The 15,997-nt window shown below is 48.1% G+C and overlaps 1 protein-coding gene across 1 annotated transcript in view; it reads left to right on the top strand.

The window, feature by feature from the left end:
- The first annotated feature begins 627 nt into the window (after positions 1 to 627).
- Positions 628 to 15,997, top strand: part of LOC135535731 (E3 ubiquitin-protein ligase ZNF598-like) — a 59,237-nt gene continuing 43,867 nt past the window's right edge. Inside the window, exons 1-5 of the mRNA XM_064962162.1 lie at positions 628 to 1,121; positions 9,499 to 9,611; positions 9,944 to 10,073; positions 10,219 to 10,430; positions 15,763 to 15,980. Coding sequence (XP_064818234.1) covers positions 951 to 1,121; positions 9,499 to 9,611; positions 9,944 to 10,073; positions 10,219 to 10,430; positions 15,763 to 15,980 — 844 coding nt within the window. The 5' untranslated portion in view covers positions 628 to 950. The remainder of the gene's footprint in view (positions 1,122 to 9,498; positions 9,612 to 9,943; positions 10,074 to 10,218; positions 10,431 to 15,762; positions 15,981 to 15,997) is intronic.

Here is a 15,997-nt window from a genome sequence, read left to right as displayed (position 1 = left end):
CTTTAGATGTGTGTGTATTGTTGTGAAATGGATAAATATTACTGTTAGATATTACTGCACTGTTACCCGAGCTAGAAACACAAGCTACACCCGCAATAACATCTGCTCAACACGTGTATGTGACAAATAACATTTGATTTGATTTTAAAAAACGAGAATAAAGCGGCAATAGTACTGTTTGTCCATTTTGAGAGGCTGTAGCCAAAATTACTCAAGAAATCTGACGTTCATTTTGACATTTTTACCTTAGAGATCTTAGTTGCGCAATTTTACATTGAACTAAGATATTTGGTAAAGTATTTTTAAATAAAACATTTGCATGGAAACAAGTCGTATCTCGTTGAATGACAGACTTTATTGAAGAAACCCCACCGTTGACCAATCACTGACGAGGGGCTTCGGGTCCGCGCTGCGGCTCGCCTGTAGAGTAATGTGTGCCTGAACAGTCGGAAAACTCTCACCAAAGTCTATACATACATATTATGGATGATGGACACCCACAAATAAATACATACTATATGTAATGCGTGTCGGATTGACATAAAGAATCATCTGACATGTTCTGAGTCACTGAGACAGGCACGTGGAGACGTCAGAGGACCCGCCTGTGTAATGAACCCCAAGGCCTCGTAGAGGGATAGGAGAAGCACAGCTACCATTGAACAGTCTATCCTTATGGTTTATACACCAGTAAATCTCTATTGGCGAGGGATAGGAGAAGCACAACTACCATTCTACAGCCTATCCTTATAGTTTATACACCAGTAAATATCTGCATTGCCGAGTGACTTTAGGACTTCCGTGTCATTACACAAACAGACGATACCTCCTTCTATTGAACGAATAGCCGCTGTTAAACCACCCAGCTACTTCCTGACGTCTGCGATTCAGACCGGAAAACCAAATATAACTCCGGGTTTTATTAACTCATTTAAAAACAAATAACCACCATGGAATCAACATCTAACAACTACGAGCGGAACTGTGTTCTGTGTTGTCAGGAGCTCGACATCTTCGCCCTGGGGAAATGCGACCACCCGGTGTGTTACCGCTGCTCGACCAAAATGAGGGTGCTGTGCGACCAGAAGTACTGCGCCGTGTGCCGGGAGCAGCTCGACAAGGTAACACCGACTACCGGCCCGACTACTCTACAGCGGGGATGCGCTGGGAACACTGTAGGCCGTGGTATCTGCTCAGCTACGTTTCCAATGATCTCTCACGGACTCTTATCGAACTCCTTCAGTTCGGTCGGAGGGGGTTTATTTACTTACTTAGATAGTTATTCGTCAAAGTCAACACATATATTTGTCGTTTGTAAGTGGTAATAGGCAGGCACGGGCTAACCCCTCCACACACACACAGTTAAATGACCTAAGACACGTAATGACTAACGTTAGCTTGAGTGTTTTCACAAATAGAACAAAGAGGTTAGTTATAACACATTTTGGTGTTATTGTAATCAAGTAAGTAGTTTTTGTATTTATGTAGGTAACTAATAAGTATGGAACCGATGCTATACGGCCATGTAAGGTTGTCTTATGAGAGAGAGCTGTCAGGCTTCATGAAGGGTAGGGTGGTGGTTATGTAATGGTTTGTAATTTACTACCCGGGACGGGACAGTCACCCCTCCCCGTACCATGGACCGAGCCACAGATGATTCATTATATTGACCAGGGCCCGGTTTCCCGACAGCGATGGCGTTTTGGTTGGACTGTTTTAACTATCCATCTTTCCTACAACGGCCGATGATGTTACATGCGTTTCCCAAAAACACCACGTAGAGACAGCGGTCTGATAGATCAGGAAGAAAGGGATCACTGCTCTAGGATAAGTTTTCTCCATTCAAATATGACCTCATTAACATGGTAATTATTTCACAATGCAGACGACGGATCAGCTCCTAGACAGACATTAGGCCTAATGCTTACTCAATAAAAATGCACTAAATCACAGATTTGGCACGTCATTGCTCGCATGTTAGGCTACACATGATATATTTTTGACAAATTACAGATTTTGTGAAAAGTACAAGTAGGAAAATAGAAGTCAATTAATTGAACATGAAATGTAATTTCAATATACTTGAAATGAGCCTATAGCCTAATGTTTAAATTTGAATGCATCCATCTCATTTCTTTCATTTGAAATGGCTTTTCATACTTCACATCAATTGCAAAGACATTGAGAACTTTGTATTCGTAGTCGACTTTGTTCTGAAGTTATCAGCGTTCAGAAAGACTGATAAGCCAGGTGATTCTGTTTGTCTCGTTTAGCAACTCGGTCATTTCCAAGTTTCCTAGTTCTGCGACATGAGGCCGGCATTATGCCCTGTTTACATTGTGAAGTACGCTACATGACCAAAAGTATGTGGAACTCGGTAGGGAACTTTTGCAACCGAGGACAGACGATTTTTACGAGCTTCAGCACTCGATGGTCCCGTTCTGTGAGCTTGTGTGGCCTACCACTCTCGAAGCTCAGCCGTTGTTGCTCCATGACTGTTTCCACTTCACAATAACAGAGCTTACAGTTGACCGGGGCAGCTCTAGAAGGGCAGAAATTTGACAAACTGACTTGTTGGAAAGGTGGCGTCATGACGGTGCCACGTTGAAACTCACTGAGCTCTTCAGTAAGGACAATGTTTGTCTATGGAGATTGCATGGCTGTGTGCTCGATTTATACAACCGTCAGCAACGCGTGTGGCTGAAATATCTGAATCCACTCATTTGAAGGGGAGTCCACATACTGCTGTATATCCAGTGCATCTCTATTTAACCACGCTGTACATCTTCATGCAAAGCTCATTCCGCTACTGGACGGCGGGGTTGCCGTGGTTTTTCGCTACGGGACGGCGGGGTTGCCGGGGTTTTCGCTACGGGACGGCGGGGTTGCCGGGGTTTCCATACTGGACGGCGGGGTTGCTGGGGTTTTCGCTACGGGACGGCGGGGTTGCGGTTTTCCTGAAATTTGAGCTACTTTGAAATCGATGTGAAAATGTATTGGTTGAAGGTGTTTCGGACTACTTCTAAATTGCACCGCGGTCGCCATGGCGTTTCTCAACAACAACAAAAATATATATTTCACTGTGACCTGCTGACTATCAGAGAATCAGGCCAAAGATGTTTATAGCTAATCCAAGAGAGACCACAACCTGTGGTTTGCAATGGGAATAAATGAGTCATAGTTGGCAGAACAAGCAAGGATGGAGGCAGAGCAAAGCACGAGCTCCCAAGATCCTATTGGCTCATTTTATGCGTGTATTTGCATATTTTCATTAGGGAACGCCTACTCTGAAGTGCGGGTGTGCAAAAACTAAATTCACTTTTTGGAAACATTGGCAAATGGTGAGGGGAAAAAAGTAAACTCAACTTAGTTCATAACTGATTTTAGGTTTGGGAACCGTGAACTGTATTGAGATCAAACATTTCATCGACGAGAACATTGGCAGAATGTCGGCCAATATCCATCTCGCTCCATCTTCTCCCACTGGGCTTCCTCTCATCACCATATTTGGTCATGAGTTGAAACGCAGACCGGATGGGTTTCCTCTCATCACCATTTTTGGTAGTGAGTTGAAACGCCGACCGGATGCTTCACATTTATACATCCTGTGAAATATCGGTCTCATTGTTCGATCTGTGATCAAGCAGTGAGGCCAGCTGTTGCTGAGTGAGTGGTGGGGAAGGGGGGCTGTAGGGGTGTGTCAGTTTCTAAACCCAGAAGTGCAAAATCGCAAGACTTCCAGGAACGCTTTTGAAACAGACCAAGCAGACCAGACAGGTTTGGGGTTTGAGAAGTCAATAAATATAAGTGAACAATTCTGGCTTTAGTTGTTAATTTTTTCAATCTACAGATGCAACCGAGATTTGAGCTTAAATCTTAAGTAGTTGAACATGTTATTTCTCGAACCTCATAAAAGTGACAAACTGACACGTTTTAATTTTTGGCAAAAAACAACTTCATCGGCCTCCCCGAGTGGCGCAGCGGTCTCAGGGCACTACAGCCGCGTCGTCCAGGGGAGGGTTTGACCGTGGAATTTCCTTGGCTCACTGCGCTCTAGCGACTCCTTGTGGTGGGCCCGGGTGCCTGCAAGCTAACCTCGTTTGTCAGTCGAATGGGTTTTCCTCCTCCACATTGGTGCGGCTGGCTTCCGGGTAAAACGAGCAGTGTGTTAAGAAGTAGCTCGTCTTGGCGGGTCATGTTACGAAGGACGCAAGACTTGACCTTCAACCTCTCCCCGAGCTCGTTGGGGAGTTGAGACGAGATCGTAACTACTAATTGGATGTCATGAAATTGGGGCGAAAAGGGGGTAAAAACCCTTTTTCTGTGAAAGGCTCCTTTTGATCTGACGGCCTGCACAAGCGCAAAACGACCGTTAAACCTGATGACATGTTTCTGCGTATGAGCTGAGCTAGCCAATGTCGCAATGACATCACCTACAAGCATGAGCTTGGATTTGTATTGGAAAAGCAGTTCCTGCCCATCTTCCTACGGTCTCTGGGGGAGTTCCTGCCCGTCTTCCTGCGGTCTCTGGGGGAGTTCCTGCCCGTCTTCCTGCGGTCTCTGGGGGAGTTCCTGCCCGTCTTCCTGCGGTCTCTGGGGGAGTTCCTGCCCGTCTTCCTAGGGTCTCTGGGGGAGTTCCTGCCCGTCTTCCTAGGGTCTCTGGGGGAGTTCCTGCCCGTCTTCCTGCGGTCTCTGGGGGAGTTCCTGCCCGTCTTCCTGCGGTCTCTGGGGGAGTTCCTGCCCGTCTTCCTGCGGTCTCTGGGGGAGTTCCTGCCCGTCTTCCTGCGGTCTCTGGGGGAGTTCCTGCCCGTCTTCCTGCGGTCTCTGGGTGTGCGTTGAGAGAGCGCTGCAGCTGAGTCACCTGTGTTAGAGGAGACTTTTGCTGCCTTCACATGCTAGTCAGAACTAGGAAAGTCTGAAATGTCCGACTTGCTTAACTGGTTGTAGTTATACATGTGCCTCGTTCAATCAATCAGCAAGTCGGACGTTTCTGAGCTTCCAATTCCGACTAGCATGTGAACAGCAGACGCACGTCCTGACAGCTGTTTCAGCGGTTGTAGTTGGGCTGTTTAATGTGTCATTGTGGAGACATCTTTTTCCATAAAACATCAGTTCTAGCGTGTTAAAGCACTGGAAAACCACTGAGCACTAGAGAGCATGAGATTCATTCGGTTGTAGGTGGTTTAAACTGCATTGTAATATCGACTCTGCTTATGGAAAACCGTATCAAGCGGAGGGTTTTTACGCTCAGTTCTTGGGTCTCGAGTGGAAGTTATGCAACTCCCTTCTGTGCCTCTGTTATTGGGGAACAGTCAAGGGGCCTCTCTTATGGGGGAACAGTCCAGGGGCCTCTATTGGGGAACAGTCCATGGGGCCTCTATTGGGGAACAGTCCATGGGGCCTCTATTGGGGAACAGTCCAGTGGCCTTTGTTATTGGGGAACAGTCCAGGGGCCTCTGTTATTGGGGAACAGTCCAGGGGCCTCTTATGGGGGAACAGTCCAGGGGACTCTGTTAGTGGGGGAACAGTCCAGGGGACTCTGTTAGTGGGGGAACAGTCCAGGGGACTCTGTTAGTGGGGGAACAGTCCAGGGGACTCTGTTAGTGGGGGAACAGTCCAGGGGCCTCTGTTGTGGGGGAACAGTCCAGGGGCCTCTGTTGTGGGGGAACAGTCCAGGGGCCTCTGTTGTGGGGGAACAGCCCAGGGGCCTCTGTTGTGGGAGAACAGCCCAGGGGCCTCTGTTGTGGGGGAACAGCCCAGGGGCCTCTGTTGTGGGGGAACAGCCCAGGGGCCTCTGTTGTGGGGGAACAGCCCAGGGGCCTCTGTTGTGGGAGAACAGTCCAGGGGCCTCTGTTGTGGGGGAACAGCCCAGGGGCCTCTGTTGTGGGGGAACAGCCCAGGGGCCTCTGTTGTGGGGGAACAGCCCAGGGGCCTCTGTTGTGGGGGAACAGCCCAGGGGCCTCTGTTGTGGGGGAACAGCCCAGGGGCCTCTGTTGTGGGGAACAGCCCAGGGGCCTCTGTTGTGGGGGAACAGCCCAGGGGCCTCTGTTGTGGGGGAACAGCCCAGGGGCCTCTGTTGTGGGGGAACAGCCCAGGGGCCTCTGTTGTGGGGGAACAGTCTAGGGGCCTCTGTTAGTGGTGGAACAGTCCAGGGGCCTCTGTTAGTGGTGGAACAGAGCAGGGGCCTCTGTTGTGGGGGAACAGTCCAGGGGCCTCTGTTGTGGGGGAACAGTCCAGGGGCCTCTGTTGTGGGGGAACAGTCCAGGGGCCTCTGTTGTGGGGGAACAGTCCAGGGGCCTCTGTTGTGGGGGAACAGACCAGGGGCCTCTGTTGTGGGGGAACAGTCCAGGGGCCTCTGTTGTGGGGGAACAGTCCAGGGGCCTCTGTTGTGGGGGAACAGCCCAGGGGCCTCTGTTGTGGGGGAACAGCCCAGGGGCCTCTGTTATGGGGGAACAGCCCAGGGGCCTCTGTTGTGGGGGAACAGCCCAGGGGCCTCTGTTGTGGGGGAACAGTCCAGGGGCCTCTGTTAGTGGGGGAACAGTCCAGGGGCCTCTGTTAGTGGGGGAACAGTTCACAATGAAACTGACATTACATGTGGAGAATGATACATTTGCAGCTGTTGGCCGTCCAGTAGCCTATTTCTATGCTACTGCAGCCTACCATTTGAGACAGTAAACCTGTGGAAAGGACTGTCGTGCTCCTGCAGCCTACCATTTCAAATCAAATCAAATTTTATTTGTCACATACACATGGTTAGCAGATGTTAATGCGAGTGTAGCGAAATGCTTGAGACAGTAAACCTGTGGAAAGGACTGTCGTGCTCCTGCAGCCTACCATTTGAGACAGTGAACCTGTGGAAAGGACTGTCGCTGGAGTCATTCCACATCAATGTGTGCAGACTGTGTATCATACCTGGATCTGGCAGTCAGATGTAATGGTCTACGGTCAGTTTGTTGTTTTAGCCTTGTGTTATTATGCACTTATTAATGGCCATGTTTAGTTCATTACATTGGCAACTGCAATATATCTTCCAATCAGCATTAGATTAGGCTACAGGTGATCAGCATTAGATTAGGCTACAGGTGATCAACATTAGGCTACAGGTGATCAGCATTAGATTAGGCTACAGGTGATCAGCATTAGATTAGGCTACAGGTGATCAGCATTAGATTAGGCTACAGGTGATCAACATTAGGCTACAGGTGATCAGCATTAGATTAGGCTACAGGTGATCAGCATTAGATTAGGCTACAGGTGATCAGCATTAGATTAGGCTACAGGTGATCAGCATTAGATTAGGCTACAGGTGATCAGCATTAGATTAGGCTACAGGTGATCAGCATTAGATTAGGCTACAGGTGATCAGCATTAGATTAGGCTACAGGTGATCAGCATTAGGCTACAGGTGATCAGCATTAGGCTACAGGTGATCAGCATTAGATTAGGCTACAGGTGATCAGCATTAGATTAGGCTACAGGTGATCAGCATTAGATTAGGCTACAGGTGATCAACATTAGATTAGGCTACAGGCGATCAGCATTAGATTAGGCTACAGGTGATCAGCATTAGATTAGGCTACAGGTGATCAGCATTAGATTAGGCTACAGGTGATCAACATTAGATTAGGCTACAGGTGATCAACATTAGATTAGGCTACAGGTGATCAACATTAGATTAGGCTACAGGTGATCAACATTAGATTAGGCTACAGGTGATCAACATTAGATTAGGCTACAGGTGATCAACATTAGATTAGGCTACAGGTGATCAGCATTAGATTAGGCTACAGGTGATCAGCATTAGATTAGGCTACAGGTGATCAGCATTAGATTGAATGTAAATCAGATTAGGCTATTGGAAAACACAAGCACTTGCCTCAATGTCCTCGCTATTCGTGTTGAATTTGAACTAAGCAAACTGCTAAATCATTCAGTTTACATTTTGCCTCCACTTTGTCTTGGCTACTGTAGTGAGATTACGTTTTATCAGGGGCTATAGGCTACCTGTATTTAGCTAAGCAAACCATGGTAACGTTTAATTCCAATCATAAAACCAGATTTTAGTTAGTATCCTGTGCCTATTGAAATGACAAGTCAATCTCGCTAATAGGTCATTTTATAAGTTTGTAGGTTTGGCATCTGATAAAAGCACAATTGCCAGAAAAAAAGAGCCTGACATTTGTTTACAGTGGTATCTTCAACCTAGCCTAGCATTCAGCTAGCTACGGTGGTATCTTCAACCTAGCCTAGCATTCAGCTAGCTACGGTGGTATCTTCAACCTAGCCTAGCATTCAGCTAGCTACGGTGGTATCTTCAACCTAGCCTAGCATTCAGCTAGCTACGGTGGTGTCTTCAACCTAGCCTAGCATTCATCTAGCTACGGTGGTATCTTCAACCTAGCCTAGCATTCAGCTAGCTACGGTGGTATCTTCAACCTAGCCTAGCATTCAGCTAGCTACGGTGGTATCTTCAACCTAGCCTAGCATTCAGCTAGCTACGGTGGTATCTTCAACCTAGCCTAGCATTCAGCTAGCAAGCTGCTCTGCAGTGCAAGCAAGCTTGCTATAAAATTAGAGAAACTAGTTGAGGAAAAAGTAACTAAACACCTGAAACATATTTATCCTGTTTTTTGCAGTCTCCCAAAATATGTCTCAAACAGATTCTCCATCTCATTATAAACACCACTCTGGTCTGTTCAGTAGTGGGACTACAGACAGATTTCACTACTCACTTTAACTAGCTGGCTCATCCCTTTCTCTGTTAGTTTGTGAGCTAGTACCCTAGGGTAGGGTTAGCTTCATTTAACAGCTGTACTTTGATTGTCGCTGTAATGTTGGCTGGAATAACAAGTAAAACCCCAAGGCCTTGACCCCAGCTACCAGTGGACAGGTCAGGTAAAGGCTGATTCCCATTGACAGGCTGTTTGTCTAGGTGCTGTTTGTGTCTAGGTGCTGTTTGTGTCTAGGTGCTGTTTGTGTCTAGGTGCTGTTTGTGTCTAGGTGCTGTTTGTGTCTAGGTGCTGTTTGTGTCTAGGTGCTGTTTGTGTCTAGGTGCTGTTTGTGTCTAGGTGCTGTTTGTGTCTAGGTGCTGTTTGTGTCTAGGTGCTGTTTGTGTCTAGGTGCTGTTTGTGTCTAGGTGCTGTTTGTGTCTAGGTGCTGTTTGTGTCTAGGTGCTGCTTGTGTCTAGGTGCTGCTTGTGTCTAGGTGCTGCTTGTGTCTAGGTGCTGTTTGTGTCTAGGTGCTGTTTGTGTCTAGGTGCTGTTTGTGTCTAGGTGCTGTTTGTGTCTAGGTGCTGTTTGTGTCTAGGTGCTGTTTGTGTCTAGGTGCTGTTTGTGTCTAGGTGCTGTTTGTGTCTAGGTGCTGTTTGTGTCTAGGTGCTGTGTGTGTCTAGGTGCTGTGTGTGTCTAGGTGCTGTGTGTGTCTAGGTGCTGTTTGTGCAGCTACCAGTGGACAGGTCAGGTAAAGGCTGAATCCCATTAACAGGGTGTTTGTGTCTAGGTGCTGTTTGTGCAGAAGTTGGTGGCGTTCTCCTCTCAGCCCCTCCAGACGCTGCAGGTGGAAAGGAAACATGACATCTACTTTACAGACTCCAAAATATACGCTCAGTTCAGGTATACTGCTTTCCTCCTCCTTATCACTCTTCCTCCTATCCCTCTCTCCTCTTCCTCCTATCCCTCTCTCCTCTTCCCCCTGGACCGCTCTTCCTCTCCTGTCCTCCTCTTCCTCTCCTGTCCTCCCCCTGGCCCTCTCTCCTCTTCCTCATATTCCTCTTCCTCATATTCCTCTTCCTCATATCCCTCTCTCCTCTTCCTCCTGGCCCTCTCTCCTATCCCTCTCTTCCTCTCCTGGACCTCTCTTCCTCTCCTGTCTTCCCCCTGGACCTCTCTATCTACTATAAGTCTCTGTCTCTCTTCCTCATGTCTCTCTCTGTCTCTGCCTGTAGGACACTGCTACAGTCTGAGTGTCCTGTGTGTCCAGAGTCTAAAGTCTTCTCAAAGTTTGAGGAGTTGGAGCAGCACATGAGGAAACAGCATGAACTCTTCTGTTGCAAACTCTGTACCAAACACCTGCAGGTAGGTATGTTGTCTGTCTGTCTGTGTTGTGTCTGTCTGTCTGTGTTGTGTCTGTCTGTCTGTGTTGTACCGGTCTGTCTGTGTTGTACCGGTCTGTCTGTGTTGTACCGGTCTGTCTAACATATATGTAACCTGTTCCCACCAGATATTCTCCCATGAGAGGAAGTGGTATAACCGGAAGGATCTGGCACGTCACCGTACCCATGGTGACCCAGATGACACATCTCACCGCGGACACCCGCTCTGCAAGTTCTGTGATGACCGTTACCTTGACAACGACGAGCTGCTGAAACACCTCCGTAGAGACCATTACTTCTGTCACTTCTGTGATGCTGACGGAGCCCAGGAGTACTACAGGTACACACACACACAACCAGTCACATGTCTGGACACACAGACACAACCAGTCGCACGTCTGGACACACACACACACAGACACACACAACCAGTCACATGTCTGGACACACACACACACACACAGACACACACAACCAGTCACATGTCTGGACACACACACACACAGACACACACAACCAGTCACATGTCTGGACACACAGACACAACCAGTCGCATGTCTGGACACACACACACACAGACACACACAACCAGTCACATGTCTGGACGCACAACCAGTCACATGTCTAGACACACACACACAACCAGTCACATGTCTGGACACACAGACACACACACAACCAGTCACATGTCTGGACACACAGACACACACACAACCAGTCACATGTCTGGACACACAGACACACACACAACCAGTCACATGTCTGGACACACAGACACACACACAACCAGTCACATGTCTGGACACACAGACACACACACAACCAGTCACTTGTTTGGACAAACACACACACACAACCAGTCACATGTCTGGACACACACACAGACACACACACACAACCAGTCGCATGTCTGGACACACACACAGACACACACAACCAGTCGCATGTTTGGACACACACGCACACACACAACCAGTCACATGTCTGGACACACACACACACACACACAACCAGTCGCATGTCTGGACACACACACACACACACCCAGTCGCATGTCTGGACACACACACAGACACACACAGACACACAACCAGTCGCATGTCTGGACACACACACAGACACACACACACACACACACAACCAGTCGCATGTCTGGACACACACACACCCAGTCGCATGTCTGGACACACACACACACAACCAGTCGCATGTCTGTACACACACACACACACACACACCCAGTCGCATGTCTGGACACACACACACACACACACACACAACCAGTCGCATGTCTGGACACACACACAGACACACACAACCAGTCGCATGTTTGGACACACACACAGACACACACACACACACACAACCAGTCGCATGTCTGGACACACACACACACACACACACACCCAGTCGCATGTCTGGACACACACACACACACACACACACACACAACCAGTCGCATGTCTGGACACACACACACACACAACCAGTCGCATGTCTGGACACACACACACACACACCCAGTCGCATGTCTGGACACACACACACACACACAACCAGTCGCATGTCTGGACACACACACACACACACACAACCAGTCGCATGTTTGGACACACCTACTCATTCCAGGGTTTTTCTTTATTTTTTACTATTTGGTGTACAGAACACAGCCCTATTTGGGAAAAGACAAAGCCCATATAATGGCAAGAAGAGCTCAAATAAGCAAAGAGAAATGACAGTCCATCATTAATTTAAGACACAAAGGTCAGTCAATCTGGAAAATGCCAAGAACTCTGAAAGTTTCTTCAAGTGCCGTCGCAAAAACCATCAAGCGCTGTGATGAAACTGGCTCTCATGAGGACCGCCACAGGAAAGGAAGACCCAGAGTTACCTCTGCTGCAGAGGATATGCTCGTTAGAGTTAACTGGCTCTCATGAGGACCGCCACAGGAAAGGAAGACCCAGAGTTACCTCTGCTGCAGAGGATATGTTCGTTAGAGTTAACTGGCTCTCATGAGGACCGCCACAGGAAAGGAAGACCCAGAGTTACCTCTGCTGCAGAGGATATGTTCGTTAGAGTTAACTGGCTCTCATGAGGACCGCCACAGGAAAGGAAGACCCAGAGTTACCTCTGCTGCAGAGGATATGCTCGTTAGAGTTAACTGGCTCTCATGAGGACCGCCACAGGAAAGGAAGACCCAGAGTTACCTCTGCTGCAGAGGAGAAGTGTATTAGTTAAATGCACCTGTTCAGAGGAGACTGAATGAATCAGGCCTTCATGGTTGAATTGCTGCAAAGAAACCACTACTAAAGGACACGAATAAGAAGAGACTTGCTTGGGCCAAGAAACACAAGCAATGAACGGATGATCTCTGCATGTGTGGTTCCCGCCGTGAAGCATGGAGGAGGAGGTGTGATGGGGTGGGGGTGCTTTGCTGGTGACACTGTGAGGGATTTATTTTGAATTCAAGGCACTCTTAACCAGCATGGCTACCACAGCATTCTGCAGCAATACACCATCCCATCTGGTTTGCACTTAGTGGGACTATCATTGATTTTTCAACAGGACAATGACGCAACACACCTCCAGGCTGTGTAAGTGCTATTTGACCAAGAAGGAGAGTGATGAAGTGCTGCATCAGATAACCTGGCCTCCACAATCCCCTGACCTCAACCAAATTGAGATGGTTTGGGATGAGTCTGATCGCAGAGTGAAGGAAAAGCAGCCAACAAGTGCTCAGCATATGTGGGACCTCCTTCAAGACTGTTGGAAAAGCATTCCTCGTGAAGCTGGTTGAGAGAATGCCAAGAGTGTGCAAAGCTGTCATCAAGGCAAAAGGTGGCTACTTTGAAGAACCTCAAATATAAACTCTGTAAAAGAAATAAACTTCCTCTAACTGTCAACTGCGTTTGTTTTCAGCAAACTTTACCTGCATTCTGAGCCCTCTCCTGTACTCCCTGTTCACCCACGACTGCGCGGCAACGCACGCCTCCAACTCAATCATCAAGTTTGCGGACGACACAACAGTGGTAGGCTTGATTACCAACAACGACGAGACGGCCTACAGGGAGGAGGTGAGGACCCTCGGAGTGTGGTGTCAGGACAATAACCTCACACTCAACGTCAACAAAACTAAGGAGATGATTGTGGACTTCAGGAAACAGCAGAGGGAACACCCCCCTATCCACATCGATGGAACAGTAGTGGAGAGAGTAGCAAGTTTTAGGTTCCTCGGCATACACATCACAGACAAACTGAATTGGTCCACTCACACAGACAGCATCGTGAAGAAGGCGCAGCAGCGCCTCTTCAACCTCAGGAGGCTGAATAAATTCGGCTTGTCACCAAAAGCACTCTACAGATGCACAATCGAGAGCATCCTGGCGGGCTGTATCACCGCCTGGTACGGCAAGTGCTCCGCCCACAACCGTAAGGCTCTCCAGAGGGTAGTGAGGTTTGCACAACGTATCACCGGGGGCAAACTACCTGCCCTCCAGGACACCTAAACCACCCTATGTTACAGGAAGGTCATAAAGATCATCAAGGACAACACCCACCCGAGCCACTGCCTGTTCACCCCGCTATCATCCAGAAGGCGAGGTCAGTACAGGTGCATCAAAGCTGGGACCGAGAGACAGAAGCTGTTTTTCAATCTCAAGGCCATCAGACTGTTAAACAGCCACCACTAACATTGAGTGGCTGCTGCCAACACACTGACTCAACTCCAGCCACTTCAATAATGGGGATTGATGGGAAAGGATGTAAAATATATCACTAGCCACTTTAAACAATGCTACCTAATATAATGTTTACATACCCTACATTATTCATCTCATATGTATACGTATATACTGTACTCTATATCATCTACTGCATCCTTATGTAATACATGTATCACTAGCCACTTTAACTATGCCACTTTGTTTACATACTCATCTCACATGTATATACTGTACTCGATACCATCTACTGTATCTTGCCTATGCTGCTCTGTACCATCACTCATTCATATATCCTTATGTACATATTCTTTATCCCCTTACACTGTGTATAAGACAGTAGATTAGGAATTGTTAGTTAGATTACTTGTTGGTTATTACTGCATTGTCGGAACTAGAAGCACAAGCATTTCGCTACACTCGCATTAACATCTGCTAACCATGTGTATGTGACAAATAAAATTTGATTTGATGAACATAACAAGATTCAACAACTGAGACAAACTGAACAAGTTCCACAGACATGTGACTAACAGAAATGGAATGAACTAAGGGGGGGTGGGATCCAAATCAAAGTAACAGTCAGTATCTGGTGTGGCCACCAGCTGCATTAAGTACTGCAGTGCATCTCCTCCTCATGGACCGCACCAGATTGGTCAGTTCTTGCTTTGAGATGTTACCCCACTCTTCCACCAAGCACTGCAAGTTCCCGGACATTTCCGTGGGGAATGGCCCTAGCCCTCACCCTCTGATCCAAGAGGTCCCAGACGTGCTCAATGGGATTGAGGTCCAGGCTCTTCGATGGCCATGGGAGAACACTGACATTCCTGTCTTGCAGGAAATCATAAACAGAATGAGCAGTATGGCTAGTGGCATTGTCATGCTGGAGGGTCATGTCAGGGTGAGCCTGTAGGAAGGGTACCACATGAGGGAGAAGGATGTCTTCCCTGTAACGCACAGCGTTGAGATTGCCTGCAATGACAACAAGCTCAGTCCGATGATGCTGTGACACACCGCCCCAGACCATGACGGACCCTCCATCTCGATCCCGCTCCAGAGTACAGGCCTCGGTGTAACGCTCATTCCTTCGACGATAATCGCGAATCCGACCATCACCCCTGGTGAGACAAAACCACGACTCGTCAGTGATGAACACCTTTTGTCTGTCCTGTCTGGTCCAGCGACGGTGGGTTTGTGCCCATAGGCGACGTTGTTGTCGGTGATGTCTGGTGAGGACCTGCCTTACAACAGGCCTACAAGCCCTCAGTCCAGCCTCTCTCTTAGCTTTTCGGGGCAGTCTGAGCACTGATGGAGGGATTGTGCGTTCCTGGTGTAACTCGGTCAGTTGTTGTTGCCATCCTGTACCTGTCCCGCAGGTGTGATGTTCGGATGTACCGATCCTGTGCAGGTGTTGTTACATGTGGTCTGCCACTGCGAGGACAATCAGCTGTCCATCCTGTCTCCCTGTAGCGCTGTCTTAGGCGTCTCACAGTACGGACATTTCAATTTATTGCGCTGGCCACATCTGCAGTCCTCATGCCTCCTTGCAGCATGCCTATGGCACGGTCACCAGATGAGCAGGGACCCTGGGCATCTTTCTTTTGGCGTTTTTCAGAGTCCGTAGAAAGGCCTTTTTTAGTGTCCTAAATTTTCTAAACTGTGACCTTATTGCCGTCTGTAAGCTTAATGACCGTTCCACAGGTCCATGTTCATTAATTGTTTATGGTTCATTGAACAAGCATGGGAAACAGTGTTTAAACCCTTTAAAATGAAGATCTGTGTTTTTTTTTAATTTAACACTATTTTGGTTACTACATGATTCCATATGTGTTATTTCAAAATTTTGATGTCTTCACCATTATTCTACCAAGTAGAAAATAGTAAAAAATTAAGACACCCCCGCCCCCCTCTGTATCTGTCCTAAGCATGTTGGTGCCCCCCTTCTCTCCACAGTGACTACCAGTACCTGAGCGAACACTTCCGGGAGGCCCACTACCTGTGTGAGGAGGGGCGCTGTGCTACGGAGCAGTTCACCCACGCCTTCAGGAGCCAGATCGACTACAAGGCCCACAAGGCCTCAGCACACAGCAAGAACCGAGCCGAAGCACGACAGAACCGACACATAGACCTGCAGTTCAGCTATGCCCCTCGCCAGACCCGACGCAACGATGGTGAGACTGGATACTGT

The sequence above is a fragment of the Oncorhynchus masou genome, unplaced genomic scaffold (assembly GCF_036934945.1).
Source record: "Oncorhynchus masou masou isolate Uvic2021 unplaced genomic scaffold, UVic_Omas_1.1 unplaced_scaffold_506, whole genome shotgun sequence".
NCBI lineage: Eukaryota > Metazoa > Chordata > Actinopteri > Salmoniformes > Salmonidae > Oncorhynchus > Oncorhynchus masou.
The sequence above is the reverse complement of the archived record's forward strand: the minus strand, read 5'-3'. Positions and strand labels throughout refer to the sequence as shown.